The sequence below is a fragment of the Nansenia antarctica genome, assembly GCF_963989245.1.
Source record: "Nansenia antarctica genome assembly, chromosome: 2".
Taxonomy (NCBI): domain Eukaryota; kingdom Metazoa; phylum Chordata; class Actinopteri; order Argentiniformes; family Microstomatidae; genus Nansenia; species Nansenia antarctica.
The window spans coordinates 66,117,745-66,137,046 of record NC_137675.1 but is presented as its reverse complement, the minus strand read 5'-3'; the positions used below and the strand labels follow the sequence as shown (position 1 = coordinate 66,137,046).

General features: G+C 47.5%; 1 protein-coding gene across 1 annotated transcript; it reads right to left on the bottom strand.

Annotated features, from left to right (window-relative positions):
* Positions 1-35: 35 nt before the first annotated feature.
* LOC308150472 (kinesin-like protein KIF15-B) lies at positions 36-15,330 on the bottom strand (the record flags this gene model as incomplete). Its single annotated transcript, XM_080523299.1, has 15 exons — positions 36-161; positions 637-735; positions 1,217-1,295; positions 1,432-1,496; positions 1,751-1,864; positions 2,499-2,621; positions 2,770-2,895; positions 5,434-5,643; positions 6,414-6,590; positions 7,174-7,271; positions 7,485-7,522; positions 7,665-7,741; positions 8,360-8,546; positions 9,376-9,406; positions 15,183-15,330. The coding sequence occupies 15 exons, from the start codon at positions 15,328-15,330 to the stop codon at positions 36-38; spliced, it is 1,698 nt and encodes a 565-aa protein (XP_080379425.1).
* Between the last annotated feature and the right edge of the window lie 3,972 nt (positions 15,331-19,302).

Below are 19,302 nucleotides of genomic sequence, written 5' to 3'. Positions count from 1 at the left end.
TCTTGTCGACCAAGTGGCACACAAAAGTTGAGCCATCATCTTCTCATCATCAGCTCAGCCTCCAGGTCCCCGTATGCACCCCCCCCTCCCAGGGGGCCCGGGCTGGAGAGAGGAACCATGCGGGTCCGCAGGTTGTAGAACTTGGTTGGGGTGGTGAGATTCTGTGTGACACAAAAGAGTGGGACTTAGGTTGGGGGACTTTCTTAAACGAGTCAAAATGGAAGCGAAACTAGTTTCTATTTCATCCACATACTGTACATATTATATAAACAAGAAGAGGGCGTTCCCTACCTCGGTGGTGCGGCTGGCCTCCTCTGACCCCAGAGTGACCTGCTCCTCCAGCCTGGTGATCTGCTGCTGCAGCTTCCTGGTCTTCAGCTGCTCCTGGTCCAGCTGGGCCTGGAGGAGGGAGGAGGAGAGCTCAGAGACAACCAATAGAACTATGGCTGCATGGCTGCTACGCAACCGCTAACCGCTCCCCACCGCTGTCACACAAATATATATTTTTAGCATAGCCATATATAGTACAGGGCTGGTTTGACAGACAAAGCTTAAACTCTGAGCTCTTGCACTTGAAAACTCACAGTATTTGAGAATTGAGCCATGTGAGAGCTCCAGAAAGGTAACTTCCTTTACCTTGATAGTTTCAACGTGTATTTTGTTGAGCTGAGAAACCTCCAGATTCATATGGGCCTTTGTGGCCTCCAGAATGCTCTCCAGGTGCTTGTTGGACCATCAATGCCAACAAAAACTGTTCAAAAGGGAAACTTACTTTGTCTTGCTCAATCTTTTGCTCGAGGCTTGTGATGGTTCCATTGGCAGTTGTCACGTTTTGCTCAAGACTTGCATTGTTGGAAACCTTCACAGAAAAACAATAGAAAGTCAGACAAAAAATAGAGAGGCAGAGTCAATTTGTTTGGATTGAAGATGAAGATGTGTCAGCTTGTCTAGGGTTAGGGTTAGGGTTGTCTAGTGTTCAGAACTAGATTACGCTCAGTGAAAACAAACAGGATTCTCTATTACATTGTAACCATCCTTGTCACAACAGGGATACTATATTCACAATCACACACAGGATGAACTGTACTCAGAACAGAACAGGGATACTATATTCACAATCACACACAGGATGAACTGTACTCAGAACAGAACAGGGATACTATATTCACAATCACACACAGGATGAACTGTACTCAGAACAGAACATAAAACACACCTGCTGTTGGTTTTGAGTCATCAGGTCAGCCGCCTGCCTCCTCAGCAGAGTGATCTGCTCTCGAGCCTGTAGGAGCTCTCTGGAGATAAGCAGATGACATTTGATGTGTTAATATTTCACAGTGCAGAGGAGGAACAACTGTTGAAATAGGGGGACAAATTAAACTATGACATCTACAGTTTTTACACAGTCTGAAGGTTGTTGGTAAAACTGACTTGGAGGTGCTCTCCTTGTCATGTCTGGACTGGGAGGTCAGGCTGCTGCTGTGGTCCCTCTCAGTCTGGAGGGAGGCGGTCAGCACCTACAATTCAAGAGAGATATTATTTTTATTGTTGTAAGTCGCTTTGGACAAAGGTGTCTAAATGCTAAATGCAAATGTAAAATGTAATGGCCCAATGGAAGCATGTAAAGATTGAATAGGAGGGGGCCAAGGATTGATCCTTGGAGAACTCCGCATGTCATTGGCAAATAATTTTGCTGATTTTAAGCAATATTTCCCCCCATTTTATTGCTTTTTTTTCTTGTTTCTGTTACCTGCACCTCCATGGGGGGCTGGGAGGAGAGGGCCTGGGACAGCTGCTCCTTCAGCTTCTTCACCTCCGCCTGCAGCTGCCTCACGTTCCCCTGCATGTCCTCGTTCACCATGGCCTGGTAGAGCAGGAGGAGCATGAGAGGATGATGTTAGAGCAGGAGGACCATGATAATAATAATAATAATAATACATCAGACTTATATAGCGCTTTTCTAGAGACTCAAAGACGTAGGGTAGAATCCTGTAGTAGGAACTAATATAAATGAATAAAGATAAAAAGAAGAAAGTAAATAAAAGAAAGTATAATTAAGGTAGTGCTGGGGACACATGGAAAGGGGAGGGGGAGAAGGGGATTAAGATTAAGATTACGATGACAGATTAAGAAACGCCCAATAACCGTTTTAATTAATTGACACTACAATCAAGGTCTGAAGTATGACTACTATGTTTATATAGTCTTTATATGTTACAATACTACCTCTGCACATACTGTAGTAGTAGTTACCCATCACTAACTCTTGTTCTATTTATATCATGCCCTTATATCACTATTTGCACTTCTGGTTGGATGCTAAACTGCATTTCATTGTATAGTACTTGTACTCTGCGATGACAAAGTTGAATCTAATCTTATAATCGGTTCTGCAAACCAGACCTGATTTATTTGTATGTGTATTCGTATTGTTCCATAAGCTAAATGCATACAAAACAGACCCACAGTACACAAATAAGAGCAGTTTTCATACCAACCTTATTTTTTATTAATTTAGCTCTCTGGACAAAGTGTAAGGTGGACAGAGTTTCCCTAAAATACTTGGAGCCAGGGTGCACGTTGGCTATGATGTACGTCTTGGCATTTCCTCCCAGAGAGTCCTGCAAGAGAACAGTTTTCTGTTATATCACTGAAACATCAGGAAGCTAATTAGCTTTTGGAATTAAATGAACACTTCCCCCTTTTTTACTTTCTAGTCAATCATGTCAGAATTCAGACGGACATTTTGGCTCCTGCCTGGACACTCACTCGAAGCAGGAAGGTGAGTTTGGAATCCCTGTAGCAGATGTGTCGGCGCTTCCCATTGGACACGTCCACCAAAGCCGTGATCACCTGACCCAGGAACATCAGGGAGCGGTTGTTGCTGCTGGCCTCCTGGGTGGGCAGAACAGGACAGAACAGGGCAGTGGTCAGAGGCGGAACAACTAGGCCTGTAACAATTGACAATGACAATTGACAATGACAATTTAACACTAGAACAGCCATGAGGGGTCATTTGAGTAAAGAAAAATATTATATCTTTGCACTCAATAACATTTCAGGACCCTCCTTTCATGACTTTTCCTAGATATGTTCGTTCTACCACCCAGTATCCTTACATTTTCAAAATCACATCAGGATAAGCTAATATAAAGCTATTTTGACGTTTTTCTGTGTAGGAGGTAGGGGTGCGACGGTTCTCTTTTTTTTTACGGACGGTTCGGTTCGCGTTCCACGGTTCAATACACTAGTGAACCGTGGCGGTTTTCGGTTTATCCTGTGTTTCATTCAAAGTCGGATGTTTGTTCATGGCGAGCGGAATTGAGAACATGGCAACAGTTTGAGGAAGCCCTGGATTGCTACAAATCTGCGTTGTGGGGTCATTCATTCTGGTTTTGGTATTGAATACAGCAATGAGGGAATGAAAACAGTGAACAGAAACGCGTGTCGCAGAAATGCTTCACGCATGTCCTATATGCGCTTAAAATGCGCATAATGGGTATATGGGATACAGCTCTCGTAGCTAAAGTGCATTTTTACTTTCATTTCTTCCTCTCCTATTATATACTAGTCCTCAAGCCTAAGAGACACTTTTTTTGTGACGCCAGCTGGTGAAACCATAAACCACTCGCGTAAAACGGCTATATGTATACTTTGTGGAATGGATTCATTGTTATTGTTTGAGGCTAACGGTAAGTGATACATGGCTTGTAAACATACTTTAATTTTAGGACGTGTTCAAAAGCAAGGACTGTGTGATCATCTAGTTATGTGTTTTTAGCATGTTGATGTTCTATCAGCATGTTGTGATGTTATTAAAATACAGTTTAGACGTTCGTAGCGCTGTGTTTTGTTAGCCACTAGCTGTTAGCAGCGTTTGCTTCCGGTTTCATGACAGAGAGTTTAACCCTATCCGCTTGTTAAGTCTGACGTCAAAAGTGACGTTTAGCCATTTCCGTGTCCAAACCAGAAATTCTCCGCACCAGAGTACCTCTGAACTACAGCGGTAGAATGACAGTTTAATCGTTTTTTAGACTCGGATCTATTCATTCAACAAGGGACACAGCACTTTCCCGTTTTCTCCATATTGTCAGGGTATTTGAGCCTCGGAAAAGCGCTATATAAATATAATTTATTATTATTATTATTTCTCCATTTCGAAGACAGCGCCTCAGCCAACGTTGGGACCCGGAAACACGTCACGACTTAACAAGCGGATATGTGCCTGACGTCTAACAACATTCAAATTACTCTAACTTCGTCATCTTTTTTCGGATTTCAATGTATGACACATCATTTGAAAGCTTATGATCTGTAGTTCCAATCCACAACAAGTCACATTTGAAAGTGTTTATGTAATTTTTTTACATTTGAAAGTGTTTTTTTGTTTATAAAAAGTTAGAAAGTTTATAGAAAGTTATGTTCTTTGTTTTATATTTATATTATACAATATACCAGTCATATTCTGGAATGTGTCTAAATGTTAAAGTACCATAAGTATAAGCAAAATAAAGTAAAGTAACAGTTTGTAAATAAATAGTAGCATTTAAAAAATAAAAATAAAAACACGTACCGAAACCAGACCGTGGTTCATACCGAACCGAGATTCATACGGAACCGTGGTTGCACCCCTAGTAGGAGGCAGGCTAATTAACAAGCGACCAACTAGTGGTCATTGTGTGTAAATAGCAGCTTCCCATTGTAAAGAGGCGGCTCTTTTAGTAGGTAAAAAGGCACGGCTGTTCTAGTGTTAATTGTCTAATGGCAATCTTGACAATGCTCCAACACGCTAGCTAGCTAGCTGGCTAACAACAAAGAACATTGCGTTAGCTAGATAGCTGCTCTGCATGTTAAGCACATCACAACATGCTGATAGAACATGAACATGTTAAAAATACATAACTACACACAACTAGATGACACACAGTCCCTTTTCTTTTTTATTGATGAGGATACATGTTCAATTTTGTTTTATGATAATAAAGAGGCATGGTTTACTTCATAGGTTGCTGTGTTATTACATTATCTTGGTCGTCACATAACAGTGAAACAATTATATTGTTAATCGCAATTATTTGAGACAATTAATTGTACAGCAACATTTGGAATCGTTACAGGCCTAGGTACAACAAATATATCACTTGGGTGAACAATGGCACATTAAAGGGCGACGTCCTGGAGCGTTACCTTGTGTGTGTGTGTGTGTGTGTGTGTGTGTGTGTGTGTGTCACCTTGAGTCTGGAGCCCTCTGTGTGTGTCGGTGTGTGCGTGTGTGTGTGTGTGTGTGTGTCACCTTGAGTCTGGAGCCCTTTGTGTGTGTGTGTGTGTGTTACCTTGAGTCTGGAGCCCTCTGTGTGTGTGTGTGTGTGTGTGTGTGTGTGTGTGTGTGTGTGTGTGTGTGTGTGTGTGTGTGTGTGTGTGGGTGTGTGTCACCTTGAATCTGGAGCCCTCTGTGTGTGTGTCCTTCTGCCTCTCCGACCCGGCCAGGTCCACCAGGTTGAGCTGGGAGGTCCGGATATTCACCAGCCCGTTGGCGGTCTCCTTGGACTCCAGGGTCATGGTGAACACGGCGTGGGAGCGAGAGGACTCCCGGTTCATAGAGGTGGACGCCACGCGCCGGTTCCTCCAGCCCATCGACAGAACCTGGGAGGGGAACAACGAACCGAACGCGAGTTAGTTTAACATCAACCTAACCAATCTAACTACCAAGTAATTGTTTCTGAGTGGGGCAGTCCCATTCATATTTTTCATTACTTATTGGACAGATACAGTGAAGACAGACAGGAAAGTAAGGAGAAGAAGGGAGATAGGGCATGTCAGCAGGGCATAGGCCGGATTCTAACCCATGCCGACATGGGCATGTGTGCACTGTAGACCGCGGTGCTAGACCACTGGACCACCCCAGGCCACTAACCTAACCAATCTAACACCCAGTGGTCTTTGAGTATCAGTCTTGTCATTATTTGGTTATCCCACAACATCAAAAGGAATTACAGAAAGGGAGTAAGTGAATTATACGATGAATCAGACCCTGGACGCCTTTAAAACAGCCAAATCAAATCGCACCTGTTCACCAAAGCCTTCGGCCCCTAGTTCTGTTGTTGTTTTGGCTGCCTGTCTGTTTATCTGACTGTTTTCTGTTTCTCTGTAAAGCGACCTGGGGTCCCCTGAAAGGCACTTCATAAATTGAAGTTATTATTATTATCATTATTGTTATTATTGCTAGCGCTAGTTACACACACCCAAATCCCACAACTCGGCCCCTGGGTGAGCTAGAGAAACGCGGTCTTCCCCAGGGGTGCAGGGGGGTGGCCCAGAGGCCACTGACCTGCCCCCTACTGGCTGTGAGGGGCAAGCACACTTCACAATTTCCACAGGAATTGTCCCTGTCTAGTTATTATTATTATTGCTACCTGATAAGCTTCGTGAGGTGAGGTGACACACTTCTTGGTCGCCCCTTTGACAAACACGCCCTTCTTGTCCTCCCTGAGGAACAGGCTGGCGGAGGCGGTGCCCAGCAGCTCGTAGATCTGATCGTTGTAGATCTCTATGAAGGAACATCTACACAGGAAGCTCTTGGGAGTTCCCAGAATGTAAAGGAATCAAGACACGGCACATTTAAATATCAAAGGTCTACAATAATAACGTTGTATAGTTGTCTGGCACTAGTATTCAAGGTTGTACCCCACCCCAGACAGTTTGTACATGCATTGATTGTATATTTTGATTAATCAATTTCTCAATTTCTGTCAGAATCATCATAATAAAAAAAATGTAAATGTTGTTTTTTAAGTCAACACTCAAACTCAACTCTGAAATAATTTGAACACAAAGACGACTTGAGGTAGGTGACTATATCAAATCCAAGTGCAGAACAATTATAAAGACATAAATGGAGTGGAACCTTGCTTTATAAGGACAGAGATGAAACAAGACCATGGACACAATAGTGGACATTCTAGGCTCAAACTTGGACTGTTTCACACTCTAGCTTTGACTTTAACCCCCCCCCCCCCCCCCCGGTGAAAATGTTTCATATAATCCTTCTTATTGGTATCGTTGTTTTTTAGAAAACCATTGTAAAACCTCTTAGATTTTCACTGAGGCTAACCTGGATAAATAATGGTTAAATAAATGATCACATAGTTGTCGCTTGTTGATGTCACTGCTCACCATCTCCACCTCCCTGTTGATGAGGAAGAACAGGTGCTCAAAGCTGCGGGGTATGACCCCCCGCTGGTCATCTGTGAAGTTGTCAGAGTCGGACGGCCCTGAGGAGGAAACACACACCACCATCTTAGCTGTCTGGCTTGGCAGATTCAATGGCTCTATGTTCTTAGGAAAGATGGGGTAGCCTACATTAACTATTCAAAAGGGAATACCCTGGTGAAGATAACCAGATGAACTATGAAATCTACATACATACATGCATGAATGAATGAATGAATGAATGAATGAATGAATGAATGAAATCTAATTCTCACCAAGCATAGTAAATGTTTTTCCCGAACCAGTTTGTCCACTGTAGTAAAAAAGACAATAATAATAATTTACAGAACTGATATAGAATGTTACACGATACATGATGAGATATTCTAGCACATAACAACAAAAAACAACAACAACAACAACTGTAAGTTGCAACAACAGGAAGAACATCTTACTAGGCAAAGATGGTGCCATTGTAGCCGTTTATACAAGACTCAACAATGTTCCTGGCCACACTGGAGAAGACTGCGTCCTGCACAGAGAACAAACACACAACATGGCTTAGAGAGAACAAACACACGACACATCTGGGTTTGACGTCTCTCTTCCAGTGAGGACAATTACTCATTTTACATTTAAGCCATTTAGCAGACTCCTTTATCCACAGCGACTTACAACAAATACATACAACAAATACAAGTAAGTGAATCATCTATCCACCAGCCATGGTAAGAAAAGGTCATCTATGAAATGACCAAGGGCCATTGGCAGTTGGATAGATAGATATGTTTATTTAGTCAGGACAGTGCACATTAATGAACAGCCACTTAAACAGAGTATGGTGACAGTAAATATGCCGGACTTAGCTGTGAACTAATTCGCATCCGTAGTCCTCATGACGTAAAATCGTACAATAGATAAAGAATAATGGACAGCATCACAACACAATAAAATAGGACATAAAACAATGGCTATTTGACCATAGGGACATACATTGGTGCAGTAGAAAATAAAGTGCACAGGTTAAAAGTGCAAAATAAGACAGAAAATAAGGTAGTGCAATGGTACTGAGGGAAAGGTGGCTGGACAGTCTGTAGTGTTACCATGCTTGTAGAAGGAAGAACAGTATCAGTCTGTCTCCACCACTGACCTGAGTGACGTCCATGTCGGCCACATGGTCGTAGGTGAAGGTCCGGGGCTCGGGCTTGGAGTGGAGGCGGATGGTGCTGGGGGAGGTGACGGTGAGACAGAGACCATGGTCTCCGTCTGTGCTCAGGCCCGTGCCAGAGGTCAGAGGTCGCACCCGCACAAACACTTTGATAGAGTCACTCTCACCACTATACGTCATGACCAGGAAGTAAGGACACAAAACACATTAGGGGGTGGCTGTGGGGTGGCTTGGGCAAGACACTGAACCCCAAATTGCTCCCAATGAGCGGGCCGGTGCTTGCATGGGAGCTTGCTGCCTTTTGTGAACGTGTGTGTGAATAGGTGAATGAGAGGCCATTGTAAAGCGCTTTGGAATAAGGCTCTATATAAGTCAGTCCATTTACCTCTACACTGAAGGTTAACACACTTAATGACTACAGGAAGAAGCGTTGGGTCCGTTCTTGTGCAGACACTTGCAGTAGGCTATACAAAAAAGACAGCTGGTCGTGGCAGCAAAATTTACATCCAAGATAGAATGCAGTCAATCTAATCGACTTTAGCCATTGCAGAGTACTTAGACAACGAATGCAGTTTAGCATCGAACCAGAAAGCACAAATAGTGGTATTGTGTAAAGATTACAGTATAGGTATTTCAATGAGTATGAATAATGAATATAAAGTGAATATACATGAGTATAATGTGTACAGTTATGAAAATGATATGTACTGTGAATTATCAATATAATATATATACACAATTATTAAATGACAATACAGTATGATATGTATAGAATAAGGGCAATAGGTAATAGGTGGTGTGGTGCAAAAGATATAATAATGACGAGTTAAGGTTGTGTACACACACAACCTGGTACACTGTCTGGGGGTCAATGTTCCTCTTGTTAAGGGGCACAGTGGTAGGATAGTGAAAAGAATATGCATGTGTGTGAATTCAATTAAACATCACATTAAATATGCTTGTAACAAACACAGACGTTAGAGATGACACAGCCTTACCTGGCAACAAGTTGTGATGAGTCCCAAGACTCTGCGGAAGGAAAGGAGACAAAACGACTGTTTAGGCAAGTGACCCAGGTCTGCACAGAAAGCAATTTAAACTACTTTTGTTCATTATCGTTGCCCACGGATGCTATTAGTGCACCTGTATCGGGGGGATACACACCCGTGGACTATTATAACCTTAGTGGCACTAATTTAACACTAACACTCTATATGGACTAAATTGGATTTAAATGGTGGACACTGACTAAATAACTGAGGGGGAGGGGACAGGTATCAAAGATGGAACAATTACAACATGTAATATATACAGATAACATACACAAATGCACATACATATAACATTGAAATATATCTAGCCTATCTAATGGTACCAGTAGCCCGGGTTGTAGCACGTGTGGTGATGGTGATGGATGGAGGGAGAGGTGGAAAGTTCAGTGGAAACTCCGTAGAGGTAGCTAGTAGACAGATGGATCGTCTTCTGAATATCCCGACTCAGGACTGGACGGGCACGTCAGACTCACGATGAATTGGAGCGGAGATGGCATCCCACGGTCCTAGTTCGTTGTTCACTTCAACTATCCACACAACAGCAACCTTTAACTTCGGTTTACTAGAGGTTTATGATTTAGCTTATATGTAGGGGATACATTTCTCTATCCTAGCCACTCACGAGTCCCGAAAGGCAACCTTCTTCTCCGTTACGAAACACCAACTGACTCGCACCGTCAGGAGCACCAAACATTTCGATAGTTATGGAGATAGACTCCAGTTCTATGAGTGGAGCGGAGCCCCATAGGGGAGCTCTGCTCCTATTGGTTTACCCGCTACCTAAAGTAGCCAATGACTGAATTTTTCAATGTCTGCGCCCGCCCTGGGGTGCTATATAAAGGGGCGTCCTTCGCTCCTCATTCTCCCAAACATATACAAAACAGCCGGGTTTGAACGAGTCGAAGTGGGCCAGCAGCCCTATGGGGCTCCGCTCCACTCATAGAACTGGAGTCTATCTCCATAACTATCGTTCTATATCGTGGAGCTCCGCCCCATAGGGGAGCTCTGCTCCTATTGGTTTAGGCGGAGCGAACGAGGCCAAATGTACCCCCACTGAGACTATTAATCCGAAAACAATCTCAGCGGCACCCGGAGCTGACCACTGATGTTGGTTCAAGACAACCTTAAAAGTTGGCCCAACCCACACCGAGTCTGCTCCACTGATCTAGCCCTTACGTAAGCATGCAGGGTCGTAGATCTAACGGAACATGTCCTGGAGGAGGTCCCCTCCCCAGGCACATCCGTAATCATCCTGACAGCACTTGAATAGCATCCCCAACCAGGGTAATCCAAGTGCCATCCCCACTACCTCAGTCCTCAGCAAACTGAGGACAGAGTGAGAAAAGGATGAGGAAGAAATATCACTTACCTAACCCTTACGTTGGGTTGTTGATCTAACAGACATGTCCTGGAGGAGGGTCCCTTCCCCAGGCACATCCGTATTCATCCTGACAGCACTTGAATAGAATCCCCATGACCAGGGTAATCCAAGTGCCCTTCCCATAACATCAGTCATCAGCAAAACTGAGGACAGAATGAGAAAGGATTGAGGAAGAATATCACTGACCTAACCCTTACGTGAGCACGTAGGGTTGTAGATCTAACGGAACATGTCCTGGAGGAGGGTCCCCTCCCCAGGCACATCCGTATTCATCCTGACAGCACTTGAATAGAATCCCCATGACCAGGGTAATCCAAGTGCCTTCCCCACTACATCAGTCATCAGCAAAACTGAGGACAGAATGAGAAAAGGATGAGGAAGAAATATCTTTCAAGTAATACCGTACAAAAGGTGATGGCGACGACCAAGACGCCGCCTCACATATCTCCTCCACTCCCACTCCCCTGAGAATGGCCACTGATGTGGCCATGCCCCTGGTGGAATGAGCCCGAATGCCAGTCGGCACGGGCTGCCCCTTCGATTCGTATGCGAGGCTAATAGCCTCGCAAATCCAATGGGACAGCCTCTGCTTCGAGAGTGGTGCCCCGGCTTTCTGTCCGCCGTAGCAGATCAGAAGCTGGGGAGAAGATCTCAGTCCTGCCGTGCGCTTCACATATTGTGCCAACGCGCGCACCGGACATAGACAATGTAAACGCCTCTCCCTCTCTCCGTCGTGAGGAGGAGGAAAAAAAGGCGCTCAGAGCACAGCTCTGAACCCTAAACCCACGATTAACCTTAGGGATAAACGCCGGGTTAGGGCGTAACACAGCTTTTGTTTCGTCATCAGATATGATCAAACAATCTGCCCGTGTCGAGAGAGCACATAAATCACTCACTCGCTTAGCCGTAGTCAAGGCGAGGAGTAGACTCGTCTTGAGAGACAATAAACGCAACGACACAGTGTCAATGGGTTCGAATGGGGGCACGCACAGCGCCTCTAGCACAATCGACAGGTCCCATTTTGGCATTAGAGTCCTAAGAGGGCGTCTAAGCCTACACACTCCAGTCAAAAAACGCTTAACCAGCGAATGACTGAACAGTGTCGTTGTCGCAAAACCCTCATGACAAGCTGAGATGGCAGCCGCGTAAACTTTAATAGTTCCCGCCGCCAATCCCTTGTCAAACAGCGACTGTAAGAAGCACAAGAACGTTTCGACCCGACAGCAGACTGGGTCAACGTCCTGTCCCTCACACCACTGTGTAAACACTCGCCAGCACGCCGCATATCCCTTTGCAGTGGATTGCGCGCGCGCACTCTGAATGGTCTGAATGACCGCGTCTGTCAGACCCCTGCGTTCTAACAAATCCCTCTCAGTAACCAGGCCATGAGGGGGCCCCCCATCATCGGCGGCCCCCTCACCAAGCCTCTGGCCTGAGAGAGTGCATCTTGTCGATGAGGTATGGGCCATGGGCCCTCTACCAACATCTCCATCAGTTCCGGAAACCACGGGGCTCCGGGACGGTCCGGGGCTACAAGAATTAACTCTAGCCTCTCTGACCTCACTCGTGCCAACAGTGGGAGGATAGATGTCAGGGGTGGGAACGCGTATAACAGGACCCTCGGCCATGGGTGGTGTGCGAATGCATCGACTCCCAATGGCGGGTTGTCCTGTTCGCGCAGGGAGAACCAAAGGCGACACTGCGCATTCGTCCGGGACGCAAACAGATCCACTTCTGCTTGCCCGAACCGTGCCCAAATCAGAGACACAATGGGGGGTGCTAACCTCCAGTCGTCGTCCCTCGGGCCTCCCCGTGATAACAGATCTGCTCCTTCGTTGAGCAGACCTGGAATGTGGAGAGCTTTTAGCGAACTCAGGTGTGTGACAGCCCACAGCCATATATCTGTCGCTAGGCGATGAAGTGACGCTGAGCGTACTCCCCCTTGACGATTGATGTATGCTACTGTTGTCCTGTTGTCGGATCTGACTAACACGTCCAGATCCTTTAACACTGGGGCAAAATGAAGTAGCGTTAACTTCACCGCCTCGAGTTCCAGCAGGTTGATGTGACGCGTCTCTAACGGTCCCCATCTTCCTGCCGCCGAACCTGCCTGACACACTCCTCCCCACCCAGTCAACGACGCGTCCGTGAAGACTGGGTAGTGGGATGCCGGTCTGCCCATGGCGACTCCGCGCGCGATGACGCGCGGGTCTCTCCAGTAGCTCAGGTCGGTCTTGACCGATCTCGGTATTACAATCAATTTGCGACGGTGTCTCACTGGATCCAGTCGCAGTCGTGCGAACCACCTCTGCAGTCTGCGCATGTGTAATAGGCCTAAGGGGACCACTACATGGGCTGCAGACATCATTCCTAGTAAGGACATCATTGACAGAGCGGTGATTGTATTTGTCACTCGACACACCCGGAGAGCTGACGTCAGTGTCGCTCTCCGTGGTGCCGATAAACTGGCCCTCATCTTGGCAGTATCCAACTGAATGCCTAGATAGGAAAACTGTTGAGCTGGCCACGGAGCACTCGTTGTCCAGTTGACAGCTAACCCCAGCCGAGTGAGGTGCTGCACCAGTGAGGTTGCGTCCCGAATGGCTCGATTTGGGCATTGGGCCAAGACCAGTAGGTCGTCGAGATAAGCTAATATGCGTATCCCGTTTCGCCTCAGTGGTTCGAGTGCTGTCTGCACGCATTTGGAGAAAGTTCGAGGAGCAAGCGCGTACCCGAAGGGCAGGCGCGTGTACTCGTAAACCTTCCCTTGGAAGGCAAAACGTAGAAATTTCCTGTGCCTCTCTGTGATTGGCACATGAAAATACACGTCCCTCAGGTCTATGCTGATTCCGTAGTCGCCTTTCTGTATACAAGACAGAAGGTGCCTCGTCGTCAACATACGAAAGGGGCGTTTCGCCACTCTCTCGTTGAGGACCCTTAAATCTAGTATGGGTCTCATGCCTCCGGATTTCTTTTGGACAAGGAAATACGGGGAGTACCACCCCACGTCCCACTGGTCCCTCGGAACCATTGTCACTGCGCCCTTTGTTAGGAGATTCGTAATCTCTTCCTGGAGTGCACGTGTTTTTATCGGGCAGGACAAAACAGTCTCTCTCACGCCCCTGAAGGGCGGAGGAGGCTGAATGAACTGTAGTGCATATCCCCTCCTCAATGTCCTGTCCAGCCAGCCCGACAGAATACCTGCCCCTTCTAGCCATTCTGCATAACGCAACGACAGCGGTTGGGCCGTCTGTTGTGGTGCAGTCGACAGAAAAAGCTTGAATTTCTGTATGACCCCAGCCGCCGCTGCACACCGAGGAGGTGGCACAGCCCAAGGTGGGGTCATTTCGAAAGGGATGGGCTGCCGTCTGTAAAGAGTGTTTGCTATGTGTAACAATGCCCTTTATTGACGCAGGTTTATTATGTCTGATAATCAAAGAACCGTCCGCACGCTCATGAGCTGGGCCAGATCCTGATAGACATGGAGGGGTTATTGATGTAAATAACGATCCCTCTATACGGCTACAGACAGGGGTGTTTAACCCTGTTTGTGTCGTGATAGGGGTAAGTCTGTTAGGCAGAGAGCTGGCCACACGCTGGTACGCTGGGCCAGTCTCCGCTTCGTTTCTAACCGGTAGCGATTGGACCACGCTCCGACAAGGCAGGCGGGTCTCCGCTCCGGTAGATAACATGGGAAAATCATCTTTACTGAAAAAGTAAGGTGGGGATTTTCCTTCTTTTACCTCTTTATGAGGTAGCAGCCATGAAGAGGAAACCGGTGGTGGGGTCATTACTGACCCCTCCGCCAGTGAAACCGGGCCACGCTGCCGTGGGGGGCCGTAGTGGGCCCTCCCAGTGGTCAGCGGCGGGGGCTGGGGGTGCCGAGTGGGGCATGGCTCCGTCTGTAGAGGTGGAGCCAGTGCCGCATCACACCGAAACCTCCGTTTCGCAGCCGTTGACGGTCTAGTCGTCACCACGGCGGAAGAAGAAGAGGTGGAGGGTCGCTGGAGGGGGAGGTGGCTGGCAAGGTGCCTCTTAGCCTCCTCCATCGCGGCCAGGCGCCCCGTCAAGGTGTCCATGGCGGGACCGAATAGCCCTTGTCTCTCTATTGGAGCATTCAGTAGGGTCATCCGGTCCGCCCCGGTCATGGTGGTGAGAGACAGCCACATCTGTCGCTGCTGCACCACCGCGTTTGCCATCAGGCGACCCCCACAAACCGCGACGCCCTGGGCCAGGTACATCGTCGCGGCACTGAGCTTGCTCAGAAGCACCGTCTCCGCTGCAGACAAACCGTAGGGTCGGTCTGTGGTGATTTTCGCAATGGCGGCGTTAAACACGGCGATGTTATTCGCCGCTGCCGCCGTCTGCGCACCGAGAGCGTAGCTCTTGTCTACCAGGGTGGCGTTAAACCTGTCACGCTGGTTGGGCGGCATAGGTTTGTTAGGCACCGACCAGGCGCTGGACCCCGGTACCAAGTAGGCGGCTAGCGCTGGTTCGAGCGGCGGGGAGCCGTTGGTCATCTCCTCCGCGAGCCCCTCCACTCTGGTAAAGGGCAAGAACGCCTTCACCGGCGCCCTGCCTGTGAGTGGTTCTCCCTACTTGTCCTCCACGAACTTATCTAAGCCCGGGAGGACAGCGTTAGGAGGTTGGTCCTGTCGCTTCGCCCTTTTTCCGTAAAACAGGTCCTTCTCCCAGAAGGACTCCGTTGGGGGAGGGGAGGCGGGACGGGGAATTGCCAACACGCCTGCCGCAGCTTCCAGGAGGCCCTGGAAGTCGTGGCGGAGTGATGGGGGGGCGAGGGCGGGGAGCACGTGCTCTACCTGCCGCTCGCTCTCATCAGAGCTTTCTGATTCTGACACCGGCACCGACCACTCAGCTGGGTGAGGGCGGCGTGATGTCAGGGCCGGCTGAGCGGGCGGGACCATCCCTACTTGGGGAGGTGCCTGCCCAGAACGCCGTTCTTGCTTGTCCTCCGCTGCTAGAAAATCGCAGCGGCAGGTGTCCCGGAGGAACTTCTTCGTGGTCGGCGGCGAACGATCCATCGCTGAAGGGAAAAGTCTCCTCCGCTGAAAAACGTCTTCCTCTGCTTGGAAGTCGCAGCGGCAGGCGTCCCGGAGGAACTTCTCCATAGGCGGCGGACGATCCATCTTGAAGGGAAGTCTGGCGGGTCCTCCAGTCTTAGTAGTCGTCCTTCTCAGTCTTCAGATATAAACCCGTGCTGAACTTTTTGGGAGAATGAGGAGCGAAGGACGCCCCTTTATATAGCACCCCAGGGCGGGCGCAGACATTGAAAAATTCAGTCATTGGCTACTTTAGGTAGCGGGTAAACCAATAGGAGCAGAGCTCCCCTATGGGGCGGAGCTCCACGATATAGAACCTCGCGAGAACATTCTAAGGTGCGTTCACCAAAACTCGCGCAATTATCCAGCAACACAAAAACGGCAACGTCTCACAACAGAACACACACATCATTCAAACGAGTGGCATTAATAGAAAATAACAAACTTGGGAACCTGAAGGGGTGGGAGTGGGTTGAACTACTACTAATAAATATAACTGACTCCTATTTTAACTAATTCGAATTCTTACTCTGGGCCTTCAGAACAGCCGCCCCCTAATTAGTGGGCTAATTAGTTAACTTAAACAAGAAGGCACAGAGTCATGTCACGTCAGGTGGTTGAGTCAATTACTTTGCCTTACACAGTAAAAATAAAGAAATATATTTATATTTTTAAAATTATTCATATTTTATGTTAAATGAAGACATTAAAATTGAGAAACAATAGTGTGTTTTTCATTTTGTTGGACGGGATTCTAGTGACAACCAATCATTTGAAAGTTGAAAGTTGAAAGTTGCACGCTACGCACGCTGCTGCTCCCGCCAATTCAGTTGTGTGAGGCAGGCGAGCACTGAGCAGTTGAGTGAAATCTGCGCTTTTTGATGGATAAAGCTTTTTGATTAAAGATCATGGATATAAGAAAGTGGATTACCGGTAAATCCTCGAAAGGTGCAGCTGCACCCAACCCCGATGGACATATAACCAGCATTAGCGACTGTGGGCAGCCTGACACTAGCACCCCGACGGCGACTACTAGCGAGGTGAGTTTAGCTACTAGCCCAACAAATGTTAGAGCTAGGGCTACTACTAGCCTTGCTAGCCCCCCGACGACTACTGTTCATCTTGGTTCAGTGGTGGAGCCATCGGATGACCTTGGGATGGACCAGCCTAAACAGCTTATTTTGACCAAATATCCAGTCCGGATGTTTGGTGCAAAAAAACGATCATTCGCCTCTAGCTGGTATAGGAACAGGGACTGGCTTGAGTATTCTATGAAAAAGGACGCCGCGTTTTGCTACGCGTGTAGAAAATTCAAATCATCTGATGCAACCTTCTCCATTAGGGGATTTAATGACTGGAAACATGCCGTTGAAACAAACAAGGGCTTAAATAAGCATGCCCTTTCAAAGGAGCATTTAGCCTGTGAAGCAATGTGGAGGGATTCTGAAAAACGCAAAGAGCCGGGAATGGAGATTTCCACTCTCCTAAACTCCGAACAGCTGGCACGCAACAGATATTACATGTCAGCTATCATTGATATGCTCGAGTTTTTAGTGGTCAATCAGTTGCCCCTACGTGGAGATAATTGTGGGTTTTGCCGGTGTGCTAGACGATGACCATGGTTCCGTTGGGCTGTTCTAGTCGCTGTTCGAGTACACCATGCGTATAGAGATGCAGAACTGGCAAAGATCACACAAGCAATTCCACATAATGCACGCTACACCAGCCCAGTAATCCAAAACGAGATTATAGAAATGATGAGCAAACTTGTGACAGAGGAGATAGTGAGACAAGTAGGGGACAGCTGGTACACAATAAAAGTGGATGGGACACGGGATCCTACAGGCCAGGAAAACATATCGATAGTTGTGCGCTTTGTTGATGATGAGAGCTACGGGGTCAGTGAGCGCCTATTGGTAATGTCCACGTCAGAGAAGGGGGATGCAGAGACACTAACAGGTGTCATCATTGATGAGCTCAAGAAAGCTGGACTGAGCCCTGACAAAATCCTGAGTCAGGTTTACGATGGCGCGTCACTAATGTCAGTGAGACACGGCGGTGTGCAGAAACTGCTACAGAACAAACTGGGTCGTGACATACCATATATTCATTGTTTTAATCACCAACTTCACTTAGTTGTGATTCATGCCATGTCCTGTGAAGAGGCTGTCCAGGAATTTTTCAGCGTATGCGATATGCTATATACTACAAGTTCATCAGGAGGCCAACCGTCAACATTCATTTACATTTACATTTTTGGCATTTAGCAGACGCCTTATTCCAAAGCGACTTACAATCAATACATTTGAATACTAAGCATGTGAATCAGCAGTCCACCATTCGTTGCAGGAAGAGTACTCTAGCTCGGGCCGGGGGCCACTGATAGAAGGAAAAACCTTCTCCCTATTATCGCCTTCTACTAACTTTTTTTTTTTTTTTTTTACTGGAGACTGAGAAACAGTACAAGGGGGGCAATAGAAGTTCTAGGGACACAGTAGAGGGGAAAGCGGGTGTCTTTAGGAGACGTAGAGGTGAGGATCGGAAGATGTCTCAGGAGGAGCAGTTAAGATGTAACCTGAAGAGATGGGTCTTCAGTCTACGACGGAAGATGGGTAGTGACTCTGCCGTTCTGACAGCCGTGGGGAGCTCATTCCACCAGCGGGGAGCCAGTGTTGTGAAGAGACGTGATCGGGCAGCCCGACTGCTGTGTAGAGGAGGAGGGGCCAGTCGGCCAGCCGAGGTGGAGGAGCGGAGTGAGCGGGCAGGGGTTTGGGGGGTTACCATTTCCTTCAGGTAGGCAGGGGCTGTCCCTTTAGCTGCCTGGTATGCAAGCACCAGGGTCTTGAATCTGATGCGAGCTGCTATCGGGAGCCAGTGCAGGGTGCGAAGGAGAGGGGTGACATGCGAGTATTTGGGGAGGTTGAATACCAGCCGGGCAGCAGCATTCTGGATGAGCTGCAGAGGTCTAATGGCTGAAGCGGGGAGCCCCGCCAGGAGTGCATTGCAGTAATCCAGGCGGGAGATGACCAGTGCCTGGATCAAGAGTTGCGCTGCCTCTCTGGTAAGGAATGGTCGTATCCTTCTGATGTTGTAGAGGAGGAATCTGCAGGAGCGAGCCGTTGCTGCAATGTTCTCCGCACAGGATAGTCGGTTATCCAGGATCACTCCAAGGTTCTTGGCTGTCAGGGAGGGGGTTACAGTAGAGTTCTCCTCTCTATTCTCATTCAATACAAGGGCGAGACCTTGAAACGCCTCTTGGACCAGAGATGGACTGGCCATTTGGCAACAGTCAATGTGGTGCTGAAAAGTTTCCAGGATATATCCACGGTGTTGACCGAGGTGGAGAACGCGCGGGGCCATGCTGAGGCGCGTGTCGAGGCTACTGGGCTTCTTCGTGCCATATCACAACGCAGCTTTCTTTTTACTGCACAC